Source organism: Pseudopodoces humilis, chromosome 3 (genome assembly GCF_049639895.1).
Source record: "Pseudopodoces humilis isolate 2021_Gansu_Grassland_sample_001 chromosome 3, ASM4963989v1, whole genome shotgun sequence".
Lineage (NCBI taxonomy): Eukaryota > Metazoa > Chordata > Aves > Passeriformes > Paridae > Pseudopodoces > Pseudopodoces humilis.
This window is the reverse complement of record NC_142202.1, coordinates 67,488-95,082: the sequence shown is the minus strand read 5'-3', so window position 1 is coordinate 95,082 and position 27,595 is coordinate 67,488. Positions and strand designations below refer to the sequence as shown.

The following is a 27,595-nucleotide window of genomic DNA, read 5'->3' as shown; positions in this document are numbered from 1 at the left end:
GCGTACCTGTTCCAATGTTTGACCACCCCCACAGTAGAAAAAAAAGAGAAAATGCACAACTTAAGGTAGCATCTATTCTGAATTTCCCTTATTGGAAGTTGATTCTATTGGCTTTTGTAATTCCCCTTGTGCAAGGAATTTTGTAATTCTCTTGTGAAGGGCCTGCCTTTTCTGTACCCTCTTATTAGGTGATTGAAGGTGAATCAGATCTCTTTCTTGGACTTGTATTTTATGTGGTTTCTGTAAGAACTTGACTGAGGAGGAGGGGGAGCGCATGTGGTCTGACCTATTACTTAAACTCTCAGGGAGGTCCTTCATACTCCTGTGCCAGTCTCTGCCCTCCTATCTGCCATCACATCATAATCTTCTGAACAAGGAATGGCATGTTGGCGTAACAGGCTGAGGTGTTCCTGGCGTCTTGCTTGCACATGCTAACAAAATAATAGCGTTCTGAAATACAGTAGACGTGACTTGTGGTTGTTTCCCTTTGTTTTGTCATTTGACAGCTGGCAAGATAGAAATGTTGAAGTGGGTCTTCACATGGCCCTTGAGTTTTGTCCTGTACTTCACAGTGCCCAACTGTAACAAACCCCACTTGGAAAAATGGTTCATGGTCACCTTTGCTTCTTCTACCCTGTGGATTGCAGCTTTTTCTTACATGATGGTGTGGATGGTACGTACTAACTAACCCAGAAACCACTGCCTGGGAGCAGAAACACCAGCGGGTTTGTCAGTCTAGAAAAATGCATAGGAAGTTCTACACACCTGAGTTTTCAGGTGAGAAACCTTAGGCTTGCTTCTATTTCTATTGGACCTGTCCACACTTAGAGAGGAAAATTAGGGGCCAGTAGCCATGGCCTTTGAACTTGATTTAGGGCTGGCATTTCATCCAGATTCTTCACCTTGGGCAACAATTAGAGCTGCAGCAGTGGAATGTCTCCCAGTCCTGCAGGGTAGCGTGAGGGTTGCTGAGTGACCATCTGGCCACAACAACTAACTTTTCACTCTCTTGGAGCAAGCAAGCAAGCTCAAGAGATGTGGAGTTGTGAATATTAACACTTTGAACTCGGCATGAACAGTAGCGTGGCATTCAGTCAAATTCTTGCAGAACTAGAACCATAGGGTGGTTTTGTGTCTGCTTAGCTAGTATTTGTATGTAATAATGTTTACAAACTTCATCTAAGATCAGGACACAGTTACCCAGGGTAGTGAGCGACCATATAGTCTCTTTTCCGGGTTAGTATCAGGAAAACTGTGGATGACATGTATGGAACAACTAACCTGAGAGGGTACACAGCAGGTCAGTGCTATTCCCTGCCAGTTGATGAATATACCAAAAAAAGCCTGTCACAAAAAAAGCCTCTATTTAAAGGAAGTGTGAGTTTGCACTGAGAGATACCTTCTGTCTCACAGCATCTTGCAGATTTTGGCCAAGTTGGTCTCGGGTCTTAATTCTTGTAAGCAGCTTGACAGTTTATTTCCTTTTCTTAGGTGACAATCATTGGGTACACACTGGGAATTCCAGATGTGATCATGGGCATCACTTTCTTGGCAGCAGGAACCAGTGTGCCAGACTGCATGGCAAGCCTTATCGTGGCCAGGCAAGGTGGGTCATTGCTGGGATGGCATCCTGCTGTGGAAGTGTCCTGACATTCTCCTCCTCTTCAGGTAGCACAGGTGTTTCCTCAGCAGGAGAATATACAGAGCTCTTTTCACGAGCCTGAAATTTAAAGCAAGAACAAAGAAGGAAATAAATTGTGCTGCTGTTGCAAGGCAGTTAACAGGTTCTCAGCAGCAGTGTGGAACAAGTTCTGGCACTATTGTCAAATTCAAGCCTTCCTCAAAAATCACAGTAATTTTCTTAATTTGAATATCAGTGGTATTAGAGCTATTTAGTGGCATAAGAATCTTTCAGGTCACCTTTGCATCTTTCCTTCACAGTCATAAGGACTGAAAGATACTACTGTTTTTAAGGAAAGCAGCTCCCCCCTACTTGTGGCCCCAGCAACAGGTGTGTTAAGAGGAAAAGCAAGTGCCAGTACTGCTTTGGGGAGCAAAACCAGCGGCTCCTCATGGAAATAAGCAGCTGCTGAACAGACGACTCAAAGACCTTTTGCAGTCAGTCTGATACAGAAGCTCATGTGTCATGGTCACAGTGAAGTGTCTAAAGCCCCCCTGAACATGGCACCAGAGGGCTGGCAGGTCACAGCCAGCACAGCGGGGCCTCTCAGCAGCAGAGGATTAGTGGAGAGGAATTCTCAAAGGATCCTGGAAGGAAGGTGGATTTAAGCCCCTTTAAGCCTGCTGGCCTTGTATGGTGGGGAGAGGGCAAAGGGAAGGGAGGCAGTGAGGGTCATCCTCCATAAATCTTGGTCTTCAGCAGTGGAAATTGCCTGGATTGCCTCAAATTGAAGCTGCAAAACTTTTCTGAGACATGTCTGACAGTATGTGGTTTCCATTCCTGCAGGTATGGGGGATATGGCCGTGTCCAACTCCATCGGAAGCAATGTTTTTGATATTTTAATTGGCCTAGGCCTTCCATGGGCTTTGCAGACCCTAGCAGTGAATTACGGATCATACGTAAGTCCTACATTTGTTCACATTGTTGTTATTCTTTATTTATTTATGTATTTATTTATTTATTTATAATAAGCTAGATCTATCAAGGAAGAAAAAGAAGTCCAAAATTCTGTGGACTTCATTTGAAAAAACAGGTAATTTTCTCTGTTATGATATGGGAGAAGTAGAAATTAATTGTCACTGGACATTTCCCATCCTTTTGAGGACAAGTACTTCCCTTTCTTCCTTGAAGATAGGAGTCTGTGCTGAAATAAGCTTGCTAGCTAGAGTGCATTGGATTTTCATACTCTTGATTATATTCCAAGTAAGAATGACCCTGTTTTTAATAAGGCAGAGGGGATAAACACACAGGTGAAATATAAAATATAGATGAGATCCGCAGGGCTTTTGATTGGAAAAATTATGGTATTACTAAACTGTTAACATAATTGAAAGTGAAGGAAACTGTTAAATAGTTGGATGTTTCAGAGCGTGAGCATCAGCAGGAAACTCTGCAGAGCTTTCCTGTTTAAGACAAAACTACCCAACACCAATGAACTTACGCTGTACTTCCCAAGGGAAAAAAGAGCCAACCCCTTCCCCAGAGTTGATGCAGGGTTCCATCTGAGAAGGAAAAGCAGGAGATGCCACAGAGTTCTAGAGGGAAGTTGCTGTGGCTATTGCTGTTACCTGGGCACCACTCAGACAGCAGCGTAGGGCAGAGGGAAGTCTGTTGATTACGGTCACTGAGTGAATGCAAAGTTAAAAGGCAGGAGAATGACAGAACCGTTGAGCTTGGCAAGTACCCCTGGAGTCCCCAGCCCTCTGCTCAAAGCTGGGTCAGCTAGAGTAGAATGCTTAGGACCTTGTCCTCTTGGGTCTTGAGTACTTCCAAGGATGGAGTCTGCACAGCCACTCTGAGCAGCCTGCTTTGTCGCTTAACCACTATCACATTTAAAAGCATTCTTACATTGTTGTGGCATTTCTGCATTTAAAATTGTGTGGTTCCTCTTATCCTTTCAAAGGATATCACTCAGAAGAGTCTGGCTGCATCTTCTCTGTCATCTCCCATCAGATCCCCCTGAATGTTCTCTTCTCTAGGCTGAGCAGTCACAGCTCTCTCAGCCTCTCTGTATACAGTCAGTTGCTGCCATCCCTTAAATCTCCCTTGTGGTCCTTCACTGGACTTGCTCCAAGAAGTCCATATCTTCCTTGTAGTGAGGAGCCCAGAGCTGGACCAAGCACTCCAGATGTGAGCAGAGAAGGATCATCTAGCTCTTCCAGCTGGCAACACTTCTCCTGATGTAGCCCAGGATGCTGCTGGTGCTCCATGCCACAGGGGTGCATTGTTGACTTCAGCTTGGCATCCACCAGGACCAACAGCTTGGCCAAGCTGCTTTCCAGCTGGTCGGCCCAGTACTGATATGTGGTGTTATTCCTTCGAAAGTGCAGGGCTTTTCCCTTTGTAGATGTTAATGAGTTTGCTGCCTGCACTTTTTTTCCAGCCTTTTCAGCTCCCTCTGTATGGCAGCACAGCCCTCCAGAGCATCATCCACTTTCCCTGGTTTTGTATGAGCTGTGAACTTGCTGAGCCTGCTCTCTCCCCATCATCCAGTTCATTAAAAAAGACACTAAGCAGTCCTGACCCCTGGGGTGAGGCCCTAGTGACTGGCCCCCAGCTGGGCTTGGAGCACAGTGCTTTAGCTGGTTATCAGGCCATTCCACTGTCCACTTATCTAGGCTGTTCTTCCTCTGTTTGTCCCCCAGGATGTTTGAGAGAATGCCAGAAGCCTTGCTAAAGTCAACATAAACAATGTCTGTTGCACTTCCCTTACCCAGCAAGTCCCCTCATCATACAAGGCTGTCAGGCAGGGTCAACAGGATTTCCCCTCCATAAATCAATGTCTTGTCCTTCATGTATTTAGAAGTGGTTCCCAAGATCATGTGCTCCATCATCTTTCCTGGGATCAAGGTTGGGCTGACCAGCCTTCAGTTCCTCAAATCTTCCCTCTTGAATATATGAGTGCCACAAGGAAGCAGTACTGTAGGAATAAAATCCCTTTCTTTAATGAGGGGTTTCTCTATAGCTCATCTATGTTTTTGTGAAAAAGGATGAAAACAAGTGGCTGAACAGAAGCAGACAGCTTTCACGGAGGTGTAACTGTATCACTACTGCTTCACACACCCAAAATGGCCATTGTACAGTGTGATCACATGGCTGCAAAAGGCAGTCTTGGAAACAGCCCCACAACTAGCAAAAGGGAGTTTCCTCAGTTTTCACTTGCTGTTCCTGGATTTCTCTCCAAATCCTTGGGTAATTGGACTTTGAAACAAAGCAAGCCCCCTTTTACCACACTGTTATTAGTAATTAATTATTGTGGTGGCAAAGGCCAGCATTAGCTGTTGGGTCAGGTGTACCTTGGTGACGGTGCCTAGAGCCCCAAGGTGCTGTTTGCTATTCCAGGAGTGTGGCCATAGTCCCTGGCACCCAGGTCAGAGGGGGCAGCAGATGTGGAGCTCCAGTTCCTGAGGTCTGTCACGCTGAGCCTCGGGCTGCTTGCGTGAGCAGGCCCTGCTAGTTGCACTGGGGCCCCTGGGCTCAGGCCAGCCTGGTTGTCCACTGAATGTCACTGTGGGTCAGAAGTACTAGGTGATTTCTGAGCTAATAGTACTGTTCCTTTGGTGCTTGGCAGGACCCATATGTGTCTCTGTAGTATCTCCTCCAACAGGGGAACTCCTCAGAGCAGTCTTGATGCCCCTGACTTGCATGCAGAAGCAGGAAAAGACGTGTAGAAGACAAAAAGGGCTTGCTTGATCACAAGTACTTTGCCGTGGTAATCCAAAACCACGTTTGCCTCCCTAGAATATTCAATGTTAAGTGGATGGTGGCGAAGTTAAGCTCTTGCTGAAAGTAAACACATTTTAAGAAACAAGCTGTAATAACTTCCGTGGAAGCTGTGTCTTTAAAGGTAAACTTTAATGTAGGAGAGCCTCCTAGAAGCCCCCTCCAGCCTTTCTTTTCTGGGATTCTAAACACTCAGGGCTTTCTCTAGAGTGTGGTGTACATCTCTAATATCATACTAGTAATCTCTAATATCATATCTCATATATCAGTAAAATCTGTATACATGTATTGTTCCAGGCTGCCTGCCTCGGAATTCCCTGTGAACAGATTTTGCTCCCTGTTAATCCTGGTGTAAAGAATTCTGCCATGTTACTGTTCAAGAAACGAGATTTGCTCCTTCCTGATGCTGTGCATGCACGTGTGTGGAGCAGCCTGGTGCCCTGTGATCATGGGCATTCGGCACTCTCTCAGCCATTCAGTGAATTGGGACTTGTTGTTTAGACAAGCTCACTCCATGGGATGGTGTCTGATGTGGGAAAAGGCAGCTTTGTGATCTAACGGATCTATGCATCAGGAAAAGAGCAAGAGGGGGACCTGTCAGAGAGGCGAGTGGACTTGCTGGAGTCACAGTAGGAGAATGGCAGAACTGGAATTAAGCTGTGAATCTCTGCAGACGAATCCTGATGCTGGGTTGCTAAATCGCATTTTGATGGAGTGCCTCTCTTTTGACTGCCCCTTCCCCAGCCCCATTGTCAGTGGATGCTTCAGCTTAGTATTTATTTTATTCTTCCTTCCTTGTTACAAGAAGGGAAAGGAAAACTATCTTATGATTCTCAGGCTGCATCTTGGAAGCATCAGGTTTATATGGGGTTTTCCTTCTTTGTTCCTGCTTTAAATGAAATATTTTCCCCTAGGATGTGGTTACACTGCAAGTACCTCACCCTTTGCCTTCAGCTCAGGTGTCAGTTCCAGAATTCCTGGCTTGGACCAAGCCACCGACCCTTTTCCCATGAAAAGGCAGATCTATTCAGGATTAAACTTCCCTCATCAGACCCCTTCTGTTGTTAGAGTGCCAAGCAAGTCTTTCACCCAACTCTATGTTTATTATTTTAAAGGTCCTTGTTCCTGAACACTCATTAATGTCCAGGTACTAACTCTGCCTTCCTCTCTGCTTCCCCACTGGAGCTTCTGTCTCCACTGCTCACCTGGCCACCCTCCTGCAGCAGCTCTGGCCTTCTGTTATGTACACAGCTAATCTGGCAGGCCAGCAGGGCTTTAAAGGGAAGGAAAAGGAGGAAAAGCAGCATCACTCCAGACCTTGAGAGTCTTGACAGAGTTCACTTTCTTCTCTCTTCCAGCACTGAGTCCTGGACACGTTGCTGACTCTCTAATCCAGTAAGCATTCTTCCCCAGTGCACCTGGTATATGCAGAGTGGAAGGATGTTTGCTCCATATCTTCCGTCCAGTTGCTTCCCTCTGGAATATTCTTTTGCATGTAAACCAGACATCATCCAGCAGTATTTTAGAGAACAGGAGTTTTAGCCTAAGGCTAAAGAGACAGGCTCACTTGATCACATCAGCGTTTGGGAGTATAATCATGTCAGTTCAATTTGCTCCTCTGCCTGATAACTTCAGTGAGTTTCAGCAAAATTTGACAGTACATAAGAAGTCTGAGAGACCTGACTTTCCTTCCACGCAGCCAAGCAGCTTGAGACAGTAGGAATAATCCCAGTGCAATTGTCTGTAGGCATCAGAGAATCCAGAGGGAAGCAAACGCTTGCAAAGCATACATGGAGATGGGAAGCATCTCTGCTTTGCTCCTCACTGACCAGTTGATCTTCACTGGTTTAATTCCAAGGCACTAGGGTGAACGGTACATTAGGACAAAGCTGGCTCCCTGGCTTCATGGCAGAGAGATTACTGGGATGATCATACTGTAGTAGAGCAAAAGTGTCACTGCCAAACCTCCTAGCGTTATGGGAGCTCTCTCCAGCCATAGCTCCTGCATCTCCTGCGTGATGCCCGGGGTGGCCACGTGCAGTACTCCAGGTATGTACCCTCTGCAAAGTGAATTTTGTGATATGGAACAAAACAGGGACACTTTCTTAGGAGTCTAAAAACATGTTTGAGAAGGAAATTCCATTTAAACATGCAGGAATGCATGAATGTTTGAAGCTCCAATTCGCTCAGACCACTGTCTCAGGGCAAGACCTCGGGAATGCAGGATTTAGACTGAATTTCCACTGCCAGGCAGAGACACTGAGGGAGAAGGATACCCAGACATACAGAAGACCTGCAGCTTTTTCAGCTGAGGGACTTGAAACAAAGTGTAGCCCTTCAGAAATTCCTCACTGGGGTAATTTCTGTCATACTTGGGTCCTGAAGCAAGACCAGTGTGGGTTTTGGCAATAGCTTCCTGTTTTCCCTTAAGCAGCTGCCAGAAAAGAACTTGAGAATGGAATAATTTCTATTTCCATTGTCTTTCCTCTGCTGTTTAGCTTCAGCCTTGGTTGCCACAGCAGCATGGGAATGGCTGGAGCTGGTGGCAGCCTCTTTGCATCTGCTGCACAAGCAGCAGGGAGGTGGCCCCCCTCAGACTCGGACAGGAGGCTGTGAGTGTGCAAGCCTTCTGTGTGTGATCAGCCAGAACAGCATTCTTCTGCCTTGCTGCAGCGCCTACACACAAGCCAGTCCTCAAAGGGGAGTTTGGGAATATGCATCCTTCCTCCTTGCAGTATGAGGGAGTGCTTCTTCTGCAGAGAGTTTTCTCTTGGGGAAGAGGCATTTCCTATTCTTAAATGAACGGGGGACTGGGCTTTTCCTTATACAATTTAGATGACTCCAACTGAGACTCCTTTTCTGGTCTTTGCTAAAACCTGAAATTATCTCCTCCCTTACTTTGAGATTTGAATGTTTTGCTGCCCTTTTTTTCCCCTGAAGTTGCACATTTTCACATATTCCAAGGAAATGTATTCCATTGCCTCTTCCAGGAAATACCACTATACTCATGAGAGGACTGCTTGACTGATTTCTGCCCTAATATGACAGATCGAGGACACATTTTTCTTAAGCTTTTGTTTCAAATTTCAGAATCTTCTGGGCTTCTGTGTTCATAGTTAAAAGCCATGATAAGAAATGGGGTAGGCTGGTGATTACCAGAGGAGTGGAATCAGTGAAATCTGTACTTCCAGGGCTGTAGATTGATGGGAAATTCGTGAAACAGCAGTAGGTAGTCCAAAGTCAAATTCAGGAAAAGAAAAGGTTTGTCAGGAAGCTCATTTGGCTGAACTAGATACACGTCACAGCTGGAACTTCTGGAAGAACAAGTGCAACTGTTTGAGTAAAAAAATGTTGCTGGTGAGCTCAAAGTACTGGAAAAGGTGTGAAGAATTCCAGATGCTTCTATTGAGGCTCAGGAGGTGGTGCGTGCATAGCACCTGCCTGCCATGGAGCAGGCAGACAAGGGACAGGAAAGGACAGAAAAGAACATGTGAGAAGGGCTATAAAACAATTGAGAAGCAGATAGGAAACAACAGAAGGACAGCTGGAACAAGTGGACATTGGTGTAAGCTTGTTCCCAAAGCACACTTGCCCTGGGATGACGGGGAGGTGGATCCCATAGGTGGGTGCCCGGTGTCATTCCAGATGACCCGGATTTGCAGTGCGGTGGGGTTACCCTGTGCACAGCACCATTCCCGTGGGTCTGGCTCGCAGGGAGCGCTGCAGGGCTTGGGCAGGGGCATGCCTCACCTCAGCAGCATCCAGCACATGGGGAGAGTGGAAGGATCCTTCAGGTAAACAGAAAAACACAGTGAGAGGAGCAAGGCATGCATGAACCGTGGGGATTCCGCCTCATTCGGATTTCACTCTCTCAAAACCACTCAGCAGCACTGTATGAAAACCGCCCCTGGTTCTGTAGGGTCACTTTCTGAGGTAAATAAGATGCCTGTTAAAAAATGTGGCAGGTCTGGCAGGAATGTTCTTGCTATTTAGGTTAATTAATAGCTCTCTGCTTTGCCCAGCAGTGGGAGCTGGGCTAGATACCAGGCCAGGAATGTGGCTGGTTAAACCCAAGCTGAGAACTGTTAACCTGGAGTGAAACTCCAGTGTTTTGGTCCAGTAACCCTGCGAGGGGAACTTGATGCTCATGCTGCAGAAGTTGCCACGTTTGCTTGGCCCACATAGGAACAGCATGGTGTGTGTGGCTCCTATATTGGTAAAGGTGCTGTAAATAATTAGCATACATTTTCTGCTTTTGAATTATCCCTAATAGCATCTTTTATTCACCTAAATGACCTCCAAGGAAGAGCCTCGCAGATAGTCTGAAGAAAGCAGCCCCAAACACCTCTCTTTCAAATCACTGTCCTCAGCAAATTGGACACAGAGGCCTTTGGAATGCTCTGCTGGTTTTATGGAGGATGAAGTTGTAACTTAGAAGCAGTATCTGCACTTTAGGTTAAATTCAGACATTTTCCCTGCTAAAATAATTCCATTTTCTTCATTTGCTTCCTTTTCCTTTAGATCCCTTTCCAATTGATACATTTTATACTGACAGTTTTTACAGATAATGGCACTGGTCAAACAAAATTCCTGACCAAAAGCCAGACGGGAATTTATTGTAAAATTGTATCTCTTTGCTAGTCAGCTGCTGTTCATTTGGGATAGCAGAGAAAGCAGCTTTAAATGCGTATTTTAGTTTTAGTACACAGAGTTAGTGTAGGGCCTTTTTTTTTACTTTATAATGATGGAAATGCTGGTTAGCTGCTACATGTGGGCCATTCTGATGGGTGGAAGCCAGAGAGGAGGAATGGATGCACAGGAATGACAGAAGCAGAGCAGGCTGGCCCGTCTCTGAAGTTTACATTAGCAGTGAGATCGTGACATTTTTCATCTTCAGTTATGCAGACAGTCCCAAAATCAGTCTTCATGCCCTGAAGCAATCCAAACCCTCCATTTCTTTGAGCAGCCTGATGAGAATATTGTATTTAACATTTAGTGGCCATAGGAATGTAATGGTCCTGCTGTCCATCCATACCCTTACAACGCATTCATCCTAAAGAAATCCTACAGTACCTTTCAGGCAAAATGATCATCATGGCTGTTGCCTTTTTCATGGTGTCAACAACCAGAAGGGAAGGAAAATGTGCCATTTGTGTGAGCTGGTATTTTAACATGTGTGAAGGGAACGGCGAAGTTCGGGCCGCAGGAATTGGCTTAGAAGATCCTGGGTGTGCGTAGTGCAGTGCAGGCTCAGAGTTTCCAAGTGTCAGGGCTGATGGTCCTTTCTGACTCTACAGGTCAGATTCTCCCCTCAGTGGAACCTGGGGGAGTGAACCTAAACCATTACTCTGGATTTAGGAGCACTCCTCGGGTGGAAAGGATTTCCTGGCTGCAGTGCAAAACTATACAAGTGTATCAGTATTCCTGCATTGTTAAAGTTGTAGTTCTGCTTGTCACATTAGCAGTACCCACTTGTCCTGAAAATGGGATTCCTTATAGTCTAACTAGAAGGATGGGAGCACCGAGAAGCCAACCTTCCCTAAAAGGATGTTCTGTCCACACAGTAGCTTCCAGAGAAGTGCTTTGAGAGACTCCACTGAGTGGATCTGATGAGGCTGCAGGTGATGCTGTTTGATGTCATATAAAAATGCCCAAAAGGATAATGATTCCCAAGAGAAGGATGGGAAGCCAAGGAGAAGTGTAGTCCTAGCTGAAGAGTGGGATTGGAGAGATGGCTTTACTCCCTGTAGCCTTCCTTTATAATGATAGGTTTATGTTTCACAGAAATCATGTTTTAAAAGGTATTTGGGCCTTAAAGATGCAGGTGAGTTCCTTAGGTTAGACTCAAAGCCTCTAAAAGCGGCAGTTTAATGGCTTCCCAGCTTTGATGGACCTGCATCTCGGTTCTTCTCTTGGACAGTGGCTGTAACTGGGGCTCTGCCATGGAGACAGCTGCACCAGAGCCTGTAATGTGCCTGGTACACAGTCCTGCAGGCAGTAAGTTGTCTCCTTGTCTGATCTTCCTCAGTGCTAAATCAGGTCCAGCCTGTGTTAGTGTGCCATGATGCATTGATACAGACAATTTTCCAGCACCTGAAGCTCTGGGTTTGAGATTCCTGACTCATTCCGTCACCAAGAGGAGTAAGAGTAGGGAAGAAATAAGGTGAGAGTAGGGTAGAAGTCAGGCACTTGTGTGTGTCCTTGTTTATTTTCCCCCCTTGTTTATTTTCAGTGAAGCATTAGTTTGTGACTGAATGCAAAATCTCCTTTCTCCTGCTTGTTCTTACACAGGATTCCATATAGGAGTTGGAAAATGTCATGATATAGTAGTATAAGGGATGGCAAAGTGGAAGTGGAAGGCTGTGAAATGCTGTCAGGTCCTAAGGATGCTCCTCTAATAACACTCCTTCTTTGGCAAAATAGGGAGTAGGCAAAGTTATCTGTGACTTGGCATTTACAGCTTGCAAACCACTGTTTAGCAGCTCAGCAGTTTAGGATTACAGAAATATAAGCAGAGAGGAATATTGTTGATTGAAATTGTGAGATGGTTTGATAAACTTCCTTCTTTTACAGATTCGGTTAAACAGCAGAGGACTTATCTATTCTGTCGGTCTCCTGCTGGCATCGGTTTTTGTCACAGTATGTATATAGTCTTTTGTTCTTCTTTTCCAAGAGAGGTATTTTTATAGACATTTTCTTCACCTGCTCCTTTCTCAGCTCCAGTTGAAACAGTGGTTGCAAAGTCTGTTGTCAGGGGATAAGGGTGCTCCTTGCTGTTGAAAGCTTCCCAAGGCCTTGATCTGGCTCTTCGTGGGAGCTGTCGCTCCCACGGGGTGGCACTCCTGCCTGTGTGTTTTCCATGGGAGGAGCCTGGGAGAGCCATTAGTATGGTATTTCTGTGCTAGAGCTGAAGCAGGTCCCTTGATGCAGAAGAGCACATGAAACATTTTGTGTTTAAAAAAAATAAAAGGAACCTGGCCTTTAAATCCATTTCTAATTGAATTAAATGAGACTCTTCTTGCCAAAATGAAATTCACTGCAGAAACAGGTGACGTGTGGTGATGTAAGTCAGGGTGGCTTCTGTGACTGCTGCTCTGATTTACCTGAGCTGTGGTTTTCAGCTCACTTGGTGCAGTTTGTGATTGCTTCCAGCTAATCATCATCAGTAAGGGGACCGCCCTCTTTTGGCTCCTGTAGCTGAGAAGGGGATTTACCACTTTATTCAAAATGTTCCTGCTGTGGTGGCTTACTCTGTGTTTATTGTAGGTTTTTGGTGTCCACATGAACAAATGGAAACTGGATAAGAAGCTAGGGTGTGTGTGCCTTTCCCTTTACGGCATCTTCCTGTGTTTCTCCATCATGACAGAATTCAATGTTTTCACTTTTGTGAACTTGCCAATGTGCAGAGATCACTAATGCAGGTGGCAGACTTGTCGGGAGGAGCTTCCTTTTTACCTGTGCAATACAAGCCACGGCTGGCATCTCCTGGATGCAGTGCACCTCCAAGTCGTGACCTGTTCACTGTTCACTGTTCATAGGACCCGTGGCCCCGTCTAGGTTTGCCCTCTCCTTGGCCCCCACAGCCTGGAACAATCCTTCATCGATGTGAAGAGTTTCTTTCAACATCCACGTGATTTCCTAGCTCAGTTTTTGAACAGTGTGACTGGGACTCAAGATGAACTGGCTGCTAACTGGCGTTAAGCCAGTCAAAACTGATCTGCTACGATTCCTTCTTTTTTTAAGTTATTTGATGGAAGACTAATTAATTTATCACTTCAGACTATTACTACAATGCAGAAGAGGGTACGTCATATGGAGGTTGACTTTCAAGGAGAATCGTGGGATTTTTTTTTTTTTTTTTTGGTTGTGGGGAGTGTTTTTTGTTTGTTTTTAGCTTTTAGTTTTGGGTTTGCAGGTTTTTTTTGTTTGTTTGGGGGTGGGGGTATTGTTTTTGTTCTTTTTTTTTTTACTTGCCAGAGATCAACATCCTCTCTTGCATCCTCTCCTTCTGAGTGCTGGGTCTCCTGTAACAATCCAAAGGCCGCAGGGCAGTGTAGATTGGAAATGCAATTCAAGGAACTCAGCATAAGAATGGATAAAAGATCAAGGAAAAACTGATGACTTTTTACTATAAATAGTTAACCTTGTACAGGTTTGTTAAAGAATGCAAGCTAAATGTGGATTCAAAGGGTAAACACTGCTACCATTTTACTATGAATGATGAATGTTGGAGTTTTATTACTAGGGTGTTTGTTATTTCCAAGCAATAGTTTGATCGCCAGCCCAGAAGGGCTACCAAGGAGGTGTCCTGGTTTTTAACGGTCTGCACATGGAAACGGAAGGTCAGAACTTTCTCTGCCTCATCAGATTTCTTGTTTTGGGGGGATTCAATAGTTCATGTCTTATTCATTCTGAGAAGGACGTAAGTACATGTGAAAACTTTTCTAAATGAGTTACAGACACTGGTTTCTTTAAGAGGAAAGAGGCATATTTTGCACAGACATAGTTACTGAAGTCGTAATTTGCCATTCTTTAAAGAACACACTGGATCTGGCCAGATATTTGTCATCTTAAGCAGTTGAACTTACCTGATAAAAGATTGTGTGGATTCATCACCCCTCCTTCTGGGAGGGAGGAAGACTGAGATGGCGCATTTTAAAATGTGGAATATCTTCAACGCAGACTCGCTCACAGATCTTAAGTTATTGTGAAAGTTTAGCTAGTCATTGTTCCAGTATCCCTGCAAGATTTTGTATAGTTCCGTATTAATATGCAGGCAGATTCCACCCCTGAGAAACACCATCATTACTTCATTTGTATGTATTGATACTGTGGGTTCTTGCCACTGTGGCTCTTGTATTTACTTTAAGCACTGATCACTTCTGATCCATTTGGTATGTTTTTTCCTCTTGTATATGTTCTGCTATGAAATGTATTAAGAGAATACCAGCTAGGTGAATGTTTTTGTCTATGGTACAAACAGTGGCAAATAATAGTAAAGGTACAGCAAAAGAAGAAAACCCAAAACACCAAACCCTAAACTACAGCAGGAAAAGAAAGAGCTCCAGTTTAAAAAAAAAAAAAAAGGAAGAGAGCCACGTTCTGTTCACAGATGAAAAGCCGGTTTTTATTTCGTTTGTACTTTTGGAATTGATTTTTTTCAATCTGATTTTCTTTGGGAAAAATGTCGCAAATGAAAATATCTGCACCATGTGGTTTCCCTTCAGCTCAGCAGCCGGTTTTCTTTGTTTGTTACACCAAACACGTGGAGGCACTGCCGGCTCTCGCACTGTGCGTGGCAGCAAAGTCCTGTGGAAAAAGCCACGTCCTGCTGGCCTCGCTCGGGGAATGCTGGATCCCTGGCAAGAAGAAGGAAGGGTCCAGGGACAGACAGTAGAGAGAGTGGATGACATGCCTGTATCGCCAGTTTTCATCCTGGAAAGCAATTGCGTTGCTGCTTGTTGAGCTCTGCAACTGAGGTTTGAGCAGCCTTCTCCTACCTGTGCCCTACCTGTGTGATGTGGGATATCTTCTTGCATTAGGAAGCCCACTGTACCTTCCTGTTGTTGGGTTTTTGTTTCTTTTGTTGTCGTTGTTAACAAGATGAATAATAATAATAATAACAACCACTAAAATGCCTAAAATACTTCCTTAAGTCAAATGATGTTTGCAATGATGTGGCATGTGTCATTAAAGCCAGCCCACAAACACACAGCTCCACTTCATAGCGAGGTGCAGTTGCTCCTAAGCAGAGTGTGTCCTTGCTGATAAGGGGAAGGAAAAAAAGAAGTTTCATATCAGGGCCTATTATTTCTTCTATTTTGAATATTTATACTGCTGCTCCAATGGAGCCAGTTGGATCTATTTCTGCGAAATAGCCATTACCTATCCCACGGCACAAAAACTGCATGAGTATTTTTTAGGAACTTTTCCTACTGGTGTGCATTAAATACTGTAGTAATTGTAGTTTTGTGTTGTGTGTAAAACCTGAAATACCTTGCTTTGATACTTGTGTGTGTTGCCAGAGTGTTCTGCAAGCAGCTTGTTCTAAGCAGCAGCCAAAGGTACCTTGAACTGCCGTTACCTGTGCCGTGGACGGCTCGGTAAGCACGTTCTGGAGCGATGCTTCCTGCCAGATGTGCTGATGATTTGCAGCTAAATCGTCAGGTCCGGGCCTGGTTTGGGATAGAGCAGACGGACTGAGTGTGCCAGGAGAGAGCGCCCCTCTCACGCTTGTTAGCACAGTCGCGGCCTGTGTAGAAGGACCCAGAGCAAAAAACAGGCAATTTTTGGCATCCTTCCTTTACACCGTCTTCAAAAGTGGCCTGGACGGTTCTGTTCCAATGCAGGGCGTACTCAGAGCTTTACTGGGCCTTGCAGGGGACTGAGTCTCCCAGGGGTTCTCCCTTCCCGGGGGGTTGTTCCTTGCGAGGTCAGACCCTGGAGCACAGGCAGTGCCTGGCTGCAGTGTCCCCGCGGGAGGCTCAGCCGTGCCCGTGGCTGCCCGAGCCGTCACCGGAGCCCTCGGGAGCCAGCCAGGCTGGCACAGCTGCTGGGGCTGGGGGTGCTGCTCTTAGGGAGGAGGGAGGGAGCCGGGGGGGCTCTGAGGCCCAGGGTTGGGGGGCTGCAGGGAGCCACTGGGGAAGCTGGGTTCTCTTGGGTATTTTTAGCGTGACTGTGGTTCATTTGCAGTTTTCATCTTCTCAAAGCAACGGTCACCTTGGCGCCTGAGGCTGCTCTGGTTCTTGGACCAGCCGACTGTTTTTGTTTCCATGCCTAGCAATTTCAGACAATCTTCAGTGAGTATTTCAAAGGGAAATTAAAGAGCCTTTTCCTCCATGGAGAGGCTTCACTGCAGTTCTGACTTTGACTTAAATAATGTGGTCCTTGGCTGGCTTCAGATCTGCTTGACATAGATGGCCTTCCTTTGACAGAGGTTCATAGGCAGAATGGTACGAGAGGATATGATAAGAGATGGTCTTAAGACATGCTGGGAAAACTGCTTTTGTCCCTACCAAAGGTGAATTTTTTACTTGCCCTTTATTTTTCTTATTCATGTACTGCGCTTTTTAATAGACGTTTTCTGCAATAGGAGCACCAATATAAAAAGTGTGCATGGGAGATTTTCACTTGCATAATTTACTGGTTTTGCTGTGATGCCACTTGCATGCTTACTTCCCAGCTCTCTGTCCTCAGCTGTGTCGGTGAAATCAATTGATTAGCTTTGGACTTGTGGACTTGTGGAAAATGAGGTGCAGGACTGGGGTTTTTTTCTCGACAAAACAAATCAGGTTGAACAGCAGTCAAGTTTTAGGAAAAAGCAACATTCGAGGCAGGTGGAGCAACCTGAAGGTAACATTTAATACCCTGCTGTCAGAACAGGGATTTCTGTATGTCTTTTCCAATTGATACTTGTGAGATAAAATGTACATTCAGTATTGTTGAATAACTTCTTGGAAAACCATAGCTTTCTGCTTATTGACAAGTGTTTCTTATATTAGTATTTTTTGGAAACCCTAATCCTTTCAGTTAAATTTCACAGAGATGCAATAGTGTGAGATTTATCTATTTCAGAGTTACACCACTGGAGCTTTAAACTTGTTTAAAAATATGTTTTAAAAATCAATCTCAGTGGACCATGCTTACCTGAATTTAATTCTGCCTTGTACTTTCAAAGTTTCACTTGATCAACAGACACTGCAAGTTAGTCTAAAAGAGACTTAAATCCAGGTAAGAGTGTCCCTTTTAGGTTGGTACAACTTTGACTGAACCGGTTTAAAGCCATGGTTTTAAGGAAAGCAGGAGAAGTTTGAATATTTGAAAGACCTCAGCCACTTCTGACTTCAGGAGCTGCTGCAGAGTCTGGGTGTGCTGAATGGATGTACTAAGCAGAATGCAAGGCTTAGTTTCAGGAAGAGAGTTTCCAGAATTCAGGGACTTGAGTGAAATCTGACCTCTGTGAAATCAGGGCAGAACCCCTGTGTCTGTTGTAGGGTCAGTGATGTGTTTGTAGCAGTGAGTCCTGGAAGGGGTGGGGACACTGTATTTTTTGGGGTGAGTGGCCTTTTTATTTTCTTACCTGAATAGATAAATGACTATTAATTTATAAGACCAAGCACCTTTATGGGAATTTACATTAATACTCTGTTAGCACTTAGTGGCCTCAAATCTGAAGCACAGTTCCAAAAAGCATTTACTTCTGCCCAAACTGCTTGCACTTTTCGGACTGAATCTCCAGAATCCAGCTCTGGTGAAGACTTGATCCCCGTCTTTTGGAGAAGTTCACTTTATTTCTGGGAAAGCAATAGGGTAAGAAATGGAAGTCTATTTTGTTGTGCTCTGGGGATGTAAGTTGGCTATGAAATCGATTATTTGCTGGCCTCAAACAGTCAAGTTTGCCAAGTTATCCAAGTTTGGGTAGAAGCACCTAATTTCAGGAAGGCTTCTAAAAAAAGCACAGATTGTTTAAAGCAACATATTTTAAAATGTATTTATGTAGCAAAAAATACTTTATTGTGGTATTTTTAGATAGGTTTCTGTTTTTCTAATAGACTTCCTGAAGGAGTTTGAAACCTTCCACACCAGAACCTGAGGGAATCTTGTTAGTGTCATCTTTTGTCTGCCAGGTAGGGTTTGAATGGTGCTAAAAGCCAACATGATAATTTTATAGCACAAATTCAACATACCGTTTTCACTGCCAGCTGGGGAAAAACACACCCCCATATGCCTGACCCTGTGAGGATGTTTGCAGCTGGTTACGGATCCGCTCCAGTGCTGGGCATTTGTCACTGAGATTTTCCACTGGCGTGCCTGACAAGCAAAGCGAGACCTTGGGTTCCCAGAGGTGCTGAACATTTTGTCCTGTCAGAAGAGGAGAGGAGAGGGCTGCTGGGGCACAGGCCCCTTGGCTACTGGTTACTGCTGCCAGTCTGGGGTTACATTTGCTCCTTTTTCAGAGCAGGGGCCTGTGTTTCCCTGAGGACCAAGTCTTTCCTTAGCTCTGGTCAGGGTTGCTTTTGGCTGGTAATTGCTGGAGCAGGGAGGGAACAAGCGCTCCGTTCACTTCACATGTGCAGAGGCAGATGCTGTGTCACAGGAGGACTTCAGATGGAGCCTGTATAAATGTAGGGATGTTCCATGAAATCTCTTCCAGGAGCAGACATCCCTGTACGCCCAGCAGCCACCCGCTTGCTTCCTTATTTTACCTTGCTTCTTGTGTTGCCAGAATTCTGAATTCTGCTTGCACTTTCTCATAAGCTGCATCCCTCTGGCTTTGAAGGCTGGCCCCCATCCTGCTTTCTGTAACACGGAATTAATGCACTGGGCTAGCACAAATAGTGTGCGGGTTTTGATCCAGTAAGCTGGTGGGAGAAAATGCAAGGAGATCCTTGCTTGGCACACCAGCCTCCGAGCACCTGACTCCAAACAGAACAAGCTGCCTGCCTGGAAAGTGCCCCAAGCCACTGGGATAATCAGGCACTGCACAGTACGTGGGGACACTTCTCATGTGTTTTCAGAGACTCCCTCAAGGGAATTTTGCACCCTGTACAAAGACATGCATAATACAATAAATACAATTGATCTAATGAAGGGATTCTAGATCTGACCTTGGCCTTTTACACTTTGTGAAGCCAGAACTATGGGAGTTTTACTGAGGGACTCGGTCACAAGTTCATATAATTCATTGGCAGGTTTTGGGTTTTTTTTTTTTTAAAAATGTATGAACATAGGTTTGTATTGAAGCAAAATACAAGATATATACATATATATATATATACACACACACTTCACCTAGTAAAGTATATGCGTTAACTGTTGTTAAATTGAAGCCCTGTGCTAACCAGCTGTTTCTGCATAAGAATAAATTCTTATCATGGCAAGTGCTAAGATGCTGTAAATGTACGAGTATGTAAGACAGTCATACACGTACCTATTTATAAACTCAAGCAAAGTTTTTATTTGTTTTAGCAAGGTGTTGTGAGCGGTGCATGGCCGTTGCCTATCTGTAATACATCTGTGTACATTCAGTAATAATTTTAAGTATTGATAGTCATTTGAAATTCCAGTTCTATTGCTGAATATAAAGTCATCTTTGGAGAAGGAAAAAAAAAAAAAAAGAGCATGTGTGAGGCATTGAGGAGGTCAGAAAGCTCTGCAGTATTTATGCATTTTATTTATTTATTTATCAGACACAGAGTGCTGAGCCCCTGGTTCAAGAAAACATTTCCTCACGACGGCAGATTTAGGAACCTAATTTTGGTCCCCTCCTAAAGCTAATGCCAGGTTTCCCTGGATCAGGGGTCAGGCAGACTAAGCTATTTAAAGCATTGTTCCATCCTTTTAAGTGATCACAAAAAGGGGTGTGACCTTCTCAAATGGTTCTTGTAACTTCTATTAGTGGAGAAGCTGAGAAAGTGCTGAGACATCCAAAGATGCTTCTGCAGCTGATCTGTAAGAGTAGAAGTATGTAAATAGTAAATACTCCTTGCACTTTTAATACTTATAATATCACTGTCACGAGGTACCATTTGCAATAACCAAAATTCACCTTTTATAAGCTACGCACAAGTAGATTTTTTTATTACTATTTTTAGAGTTTTTTTTTGTTCTCCCTTTTCATTAAGGAAGTAATCTTCCTTTGTCTTGTTTTCCCCAGTTGTTTTCAACAGTAAGTGATTGGCTCTGGTTAAATGTGAAGATCCTGCTAAACCAGGTGTTGTGTGCCAGCTAATACTCAGGGGAAGCAGACATTTATTGTCCCAGCTTTGCAACAGGGTTGTTCCCATTTACAGCAGGGAAGGACCTCCCACCTTGAAATCCTGCAGTAACAACGGTCCCACCACTCACAAACACAACACTCCTCTATTTCCACCACACTGGTTTGGTTTCAGGGGGTTCAGCAGAAACCTGATACAGATCCGTGTAGAAGAATGTATCACGTCATCACTATCAGTGGGGATACAGTCAGGCTTACAGGGGGAAAATACAACAGCAATGATGGAGTGCTTTTACAGACAGTCTACTGGAGGGGATTTTATTTTGCCAGCTTTTAAAGACATGGGGGAATTTTAGATCAGGAAAGAAATAAAAAGGAAGATAAAGGCTGATTGCACAAAGTACAGCTTCATTCTTTCATGAAGGTTTATATAAGGTTCAAGTGTTGAATAGAGAGAGCTCCCATATTCTGTCAAGCATGGAGATCAGCTGAGTTGTTCGTCCTTGTTTCTCAGAAACAACCTTTTTCTCTCATGTTTCTCACTGCTGAATCAGGACCTCTGAGCGTAACATGCATTTCTGTATCATGGAACTTCCTTGTGAAATGCTTATAGGTGGAGTGAGCACAGAGATTGAACCACGACGGGTTTTTGAAAGAAGCCAAAGCAAGATGTTTGTGTAGTAGCTTTGTTCTGAAGCGATTTTTTTTAAAAAATTGGTGGCAGAACCAAAGCACACAAAGTAGGAACCTGTAATCATGCAGCATCTCTCAGTGGAGAGCAAGTACAAGTGAAAATAGTATGGCATCACTAAAAGTTGTCTGTAATTCTGATGCTGGTAAGTTTCACAGGGGTCACATTTACGTGAAGATTTTCCTGGATGCTACTTGATCTTTGCAGCCCTTGGTCTTTGGTCAGGAAGGGTGAGAAGTACTTTGTCCCTTTCTGAGGGAGAAGGAAGAGAGGTGCCTAACCCAGCGTCTCTGACTCTTACCCGGCTACACAGGTGTGCCAGTCGCAGTCTGTGCACCTGAGAGTTCACTGGTGTGCAGTGAACTTTGCAGCGCGTTGGAGACTTAGAGATAAATTTTAGTTAGCGTTCCCTTGAGGAGCAGTGTGGTTGACTTGGCTGTCTCCCCCCTTTTAAAGCTGAGAATCTCTACTACGCAGGCAGTATTTGTGTGAGATTACTAATGGAATGTTACCTTCATCCTGCCATCGCATCTCTGCTTTCAAGACTGAAACCCTACTAGGAAGATGTTTGTAGTGGTTTGGGGAAATTGTTGGGGTTTTTTTTTGGTGGGGTTTTTTTTGGGTGTTTTTGTTTTTTTTTTTTTTGCTGTCTGTCAAAGTCCTGTGCAATATGAACCCTCCTGGCAAGGTCTGGCAGTGGTTTGGAAGGGGCACTTCTGCCGAGCACTCCAGCACAGGCCTGGCAGTGGGAGTTGAGACTCAGGTAAACCAGGATTCCACATTTCAAAATGGTGAGCAGACAGACCTGTTAATCCTCAAGTGTGCTGCACAAGTTTTAGCTCATTCCAGTGTTTTTTTATCAAGCCAAGCCCAAACTGTTACATGTACATGGTGCCAAGCCAAAGGCAGCCAGGCTCAGCACCCACGGTCAGCCTGGCTCACCCCAAGGTATGTGGGGACAGCCCCAGGGCCAGCACTCCATCTGGGAGCGGTGTTTAAATCATTTCAGGGCCCAGCAGTCGGCTGTTCAAGACCTGATAATTTCACAGAGCTGCAACGGAAAATTTGGGTTTGTACTGTTGCTGAAGTCTTAGGCTGCTGAATGCGATCCCTGTCGTGGCTTGTTCGGAAGCAGAGGGCTGAGAGGTGCCAGTCTCTGAATCGTGGGCATGGTGAGGTCTCTGCTTTGTGATACAGTCACAGCATCCAAGCTGCAGGAAGCACAGCAATAAAAGTTACTGATAGGAGTGCTTCTTGTCTGATTCGGGATTAAACGACGCTCTCTGGGTCCCTTATGTCTGGGCAATTCTGTGATGCTTCTTCTAATCATAAGGAAGAAAATGTAGGTGGAGCTAAGTGCAAATGTACATATGATGTATGTTCATTTACAACCAGCCAGAAAGCAAGAGAAGCAGTGGTTTCTAGTAATATAATTGTACTCAAAATAGCTTTCTATTAAGTCAGCTTAAAAGTGTTAAAGTAGTGGAGCCACAGACAAAACATTTGTTACCTTTTGAAATGATTTGCAACGGTTTTGTCGTACTTGTACAAGTGTTATAAGGTCAGCCTTTCTGTATGTTTTACAACTTACTGTAGTCTTCTGTGCATAGCTGTTCCACTTGCCTGTGTAAGTTACAAATCTAACAGAAATGAACGCATGCATTTTTCTCTGTTTGCTGGTAACCTATGAAAATAGAAACTTGTATTTCTGTGTTTTTAATGTGTTATACTATAAACAAAATTCAAAGCACTATTGTCTATGGAATAGCAAAAAGTTTTATTAGAATTAATTACTTTAAATGTTTTGTCAATTGATTTAATAATGTGTCGGACATCTACACTAAGACAATATAACGTTTATCAATAAAAATATCCTCTCTTTGTATTACCTCAACATTTCAGGGTGTGCTTGGACATAGGACTAGAGCACCCCTGTGGGTTCCAATCCCAATGATTTATTAATTTTTGGCTAAATTTTGGGAGTACTTTATACCCCTCGTTTGACCTGAGCACTGGATTAGGGAGTGAAGGAAGAAAAAAAAAGAGAGTTTCTATACATTGTATTATCTGTGCCACTGGTCGTGTGTTTACTGTAAAAGGTGTGTGTGTACGTACCACAGCAGTTGCTTTGGAAGCCGCCCAGCACACGTTAGGTATCTGCAGAAACACACACTCTGGGAACTTTATTTGTTATTCTAGAAATAGTCAAATTCTGCTCTTTTACGACAATACAGATCTGAAATGACTGCACTTGCGTTAGTTAATCTCTTGTAGCACAGGGAAGTGGGTTTTGATCGTCACTCTCCCGGCTGGAGGAACCCGTGCGTGTGCCGGCTCAAGCCCTGACAGCATGGTGATGAGAGGCAGTCCTCCTTCTGAAGCACTTCCTGGAGTAATGTTTTCGGTAATGCTTGGAATAACGATGAGGGGGCGGGCAGCTTCCCTCGGAGTGTTGCGGGGCACTTGTGGGCAGGGCTGGTCAGAAGCCCGTGCTTTGAGAGAGGGAAATACTTGTGCTGCTTTTCTACTCCGCATCAGCCAGGGAGCGAGCTGCAGTTTCCCCCCCAGCTCAGTCTGCCCTGGTGACAGGATATTTCTTCCTCCTACCTCATCCCATGGACACTTCAGCTGCCCCCCTCTCCCACTGTACTTTCCCTGAAGGAAGGGCTTGAGATCCTGGAATGAAGAGGGATGTAACTGGGTCTGGGTCTGGCTGCCTCACCTTAACCGCCTTTACTTGTGTCTTTGTAACAGCCGCTGCCAAAAGGATCTGTTTATTTCTGAAGTACGAGCCGTGTCTCCGAGAAGCAGTGCTGTGTCTTAGGCAGGTTATTTACACATCCACAGCTCATTCCAGGTACAGAAGAGTCCTGCAGTGCAGAAAAGGCACCCATGCTGATCCTGTGCCTCTGTGCACGAACGCAGGGATGAGGTGCAGCTTTTGATGTTAATGCAGAAAATGTCTTTGATCAGTGCCAGCCCAGCGGTTGTCTTAAAAATATTTTCCATTGGTGTGATTGTTTGCTTATCATCGCTGTGTGCTTGCAACCCAAAGCATATGTTGGAATCCATACAGATGCTCCATCTCTGTAGCTATTTCCCCATGACTGGTTTTCTGGTTCAAAGATAATCTTGCTTCTTGTCACAATTTGCTGCAGCTCCAGTTGGCTGTTGGTCTCTGAAGATACTCCCACTTCCTACCCCCTGTCACGGGTAGGATTCTGCCTTGTGATTGCTTCACTTTAGAAAATTTTTATGTAGCTTACGGCATGGAAAGTTAGAAACTGGTTTTCAGAGATTGGGCAAGTAATTGAATTTCTAACCACTTTCATTAAAATTAGGAAAATCAGAGCGTGAAGGCAAGTCATCATTGCTTTCAGGGGAGTAGATATGGATGAATATGTATTCATATTCATGTATTCGCTTTTGGTTTTTTAGAAGCTGTCCTGTGTTGCCTTCACAGTTATTCTTCAACCATCATAAACCCTGACTAAGCAAAGATGTGAATTCTAAGAAACAAACAAAAAAAAAACACCAAAAAACAAAAAAAAACAAACCAGCAACAAAAAAAAAGTATCAGAGCAAAAGTACAAACTGATTAAAAGAAAACACACCCTCCTCTCCCACATGACTACCTTAAATATCCAAAACTAGAGCACAAATCCTGGTGGTTTTCCCCCTCTTTGGAAGTCACTTCAAGCTTGCTTTACAGAGGCCTGATTTGTATCTTTGCCACCTCAGGAGTTACTTGCTTTGAAATAATACTTGCAGAGAAAAGAGATCAATTCTCTGTAAATTGCAGATAAAAATCTCCCTCCAGGCTCTGCCCACTTGATTTTGACCTGTTTATTTCAACAGAAAGAGTGTGTGCATGCTGAGCAGGTCGCGGGGCTGCTTGGCATGCCGAGGCAATGGGGATTTGCACTGCAGGAAGGCTGGGGCATTTCCGTACAGCTCTCGTGCAAACCTCCCGGCTCCAAGCGAGACTTCCCACCCGAGGCTTCTCCCCGTGCCATCACGGGCATGCCAGGACGCGGACATCGTAGACATGCTAACCACGCCCTGGGAAACTAGGGCTTAATCGTTAGAGCTTTTCGTGCCAGAATCAAATTGTTCTGCTGCCTAAACCTGGGCAGCCTGTGGGTTGCTGCTGGGCTGCACGGCTCCTCGCAGCGCAGCTCCCGAGCCGTGGCGCTGGGACGTGGATGCACACAGGTGCTCCCAGCAGACTGTGCTTGCTGGAAAGCTGAAGCAGAGGCAGCATGTAGCCGGGTCTTGGGACAGCAGTGTGGAGACACGGGACTTGGGATGAACTGCAGGTATGTTGGTTCTGCGTGGTTTTCCTCCCTGCCGCAGCGGTGCTCAGCCCTCTGGGCACAGCTGAGCATCTGCCCACTTCCCCTCCAGCTGCCTTGAGCAGGCTGCAGCATTCAGAGAGGAGGAGGAGGAGGCTGACCTTCAGCCTCTGGCTGTGGGGAACAAACAGCGCTCTCTTTACAGTGCCAAGCAAATTGCTAGAGAAGAGTAGCACAGAATAAACAAAAACAATTGAATGCCACAGCCTGGAGAGAGCAGGTGCAGTGAAACCACTTCAAACTGTGCACAAAAGATTTTACAAGTGAGCCTTTGAAAAATGACCGGGGAAAAGAAAAAGTGGCATAATTAATGTATCAGCTGCAGTGCAAATGTCTCAAACAAGTAACATTTTAAAAAGAGAACTCTGCTTTGTGTGTGAACTTAAATCAACACTTGTCCTGCCTGAAATTCTTTTGTGCTGACTGCTGGGAGAGCTTGGATTTTGGAAGTGTATTTTCTAATGTTGCAGAGCAATGCCATCTAGGGCATAGGGCCTTACAGTCACCAACAGGAATGCTATCCATCCTTGGTGACAGAGGTTCCTGGATTGAATATTTATAATTGGTTCGTCACGTCTGCATTAGATCTGTTGAAATTTGTTTGTTTTCAATATCTCCTTCCAGTTTTCTGGATTATGCTCAGTGTCAGGTATCAGTGGGTTGTTTTGTCACAACAGCAGGGTTTATTGATGGTCTCTCTAATCTTCAGCTACTCGAAGAATCTGCCTTGGCTGTGATTAGAGTTGCAGTCCACTTGGGCAGTAGATTAAAATATTAAACCGAACAGGCCAGATCTTGTCATCCTCACTCAAAGCTACTTTCTGTGTGGCTGAGGCTCTCCTCTTCAAACCAAGCTGCCTCTAGAGTGCTGGTCTGCGTTAGCTGAACACACTCCAAGAACCTGGCCTGGTCACAGCCTGTCCTCACTCCTGGCTAATTCAGCTCTCTCCAGGCTGAAGATGAAGTGCCAGACACAAGGTAACAATCTGCTGTGTTTGGTGGAGGACTGTGGCAGTAATGACTTTTGAACCTGGACTCATGGGCACTACATTTTAGGTGCCATCTCTTCCTCTTGCCTCCTGCCATTTGAATTCATAATGCTTGGCCTTTCCAGGGAATGGTAGCAATATTTAGTGCCACTTTAGACAAATACCGTTTGTCTCTGAAGTGGGTTTTGTTCTATATACATGAGCTTGCTTCCCATTAGAGAAGAGCAAGTGCTTTAGCTCTCGAACCAATCTCGGGACATTCTTCAAACTCCCGAGGCCACACACCAGGTTCTAGACCAGCCAGCTTCTGCCTGCTTCTGTGAGAGTTACATTTGCAGCTGATCATCCTCAAGTTACTGGTCTTGCATGGCTTCATTGTTTTTACAAGCAGCTCCAAACCAAAGGCAAAAAACTTGACTACAATTTGAAATCATACTAGGAAATGTTAGTACTTCCACTAATAAACACAAGAGCTTTTAATGTAGCTGCAGGAATTCTTTCCCCCCACTGGAATAATGGCATTCTTGTTTCTATCTGAGCATAGAGGGGGCCTGATTCTCCTCCAGGTTTGTAGTGGTCTGGTTTGGCTGCCAAGAGGTAATAAAGCAAATGCCTGCTGCCGCCTTAGAACAGCATTGTCTGTGGGCACTCCAAGTCTGGGGAATGGTTATCATGAAGAAGCATAAAGTACATTAGTAATTGAATTTTTGTAGGGTCTAGTTAAACAGCGCACTGTCAAGACTTGATGCTGAAGTGACAAATAATTGGTTCATCACAGTTGATCTAATGATCTGTTGTCCCATAAATTGGTATGGTGTATGTCACTCCTCACTGTAACTGGAGATCTGGAGCACAGATGACTTTATTTAGAAAATAATTTTAAAGCCAGGCTACAAACACTGTGTTTTTCCCTCTTCAGTCTAAAGATAAAAGGATGAATCACAGTCATTACTTTCCTGCAAGTTAAGACAGCTGTGAGAGAAAGACTGGAAATACCACCCTGGTATTTTTCGAATGTGGTGACAGCATGCTGGTTTCTGCCAGGTCTCCATCCACCATAGTGAAGGCAGAGGCTGGTTTACTCAGTAGCTGGTACTTCCAAGTCCAAACTTGGATCAACTCGATTTGCTGTGCTTCAGTGGTGTGTCAGAGACAGCATCAGGGATGCTGAACTCGGGTGCACTGGGGAAATTCCTTACCAAAACACAGGTCCTACCGCTGCTTCTCTCCTACCCACACAGTGCCACCTAAAAAAAAGATACGTGTTCAGCAGCAGGATCAGAATATGGCTCTGATCACTCCCAAGTTCCTGAGGATTATTCACAGCTGGTGTCAGGCAGTCATCATCTCCCTTGACAGAGATCTCATCACTACTGCCATGTTACTTTGGCTTGGACTGTAGAGAAAGGAATAGCTTTTGGCAGATACACAGCTGGAATG

At 44.7% G+C, this 27,595-nt stretch overlaps 1 protein-coding gene across 3 annotated transcripts in view; it reads left to right on the top strand.

Annotated features, from left to right (window-relative positions):
- Positions 1-15,908, top strand: part of SLC24A3 (solute carrier family 24 member 3) — a 108,501-nt gene extending 92,593 nt beyond the window's left edge. For all 3 annotated transcript variants that reach the window (XM_088053580.1, XM_088053581.1, XM_088053579.1), the window contains exons 13-17: positions 507-673; positions 1,492-1,606; positions 2,468-2,580; positions 11,978-12,043; positions 12,671-15,908. In XM_088053580.1, coding sequence (XP_087909706.1) covers positions 507-673; positions 1,492-1,606; positions 2,468-2,580; positions 11,978-12,043; positions 12,671-12,820 — 611 coding nt within the window. In that variant the 3' untranslated portion in view covers positions 12,821-15,908. The remainder of the gene's footprint in view (positions 1-506; positions 674-1,491; positions 1,607-2,467; positions 2,581-11,977; positions 12,044-12,670) is intronic.
- Positions 15,909-27,595: the final 11,687 nt, after the last annotated feature.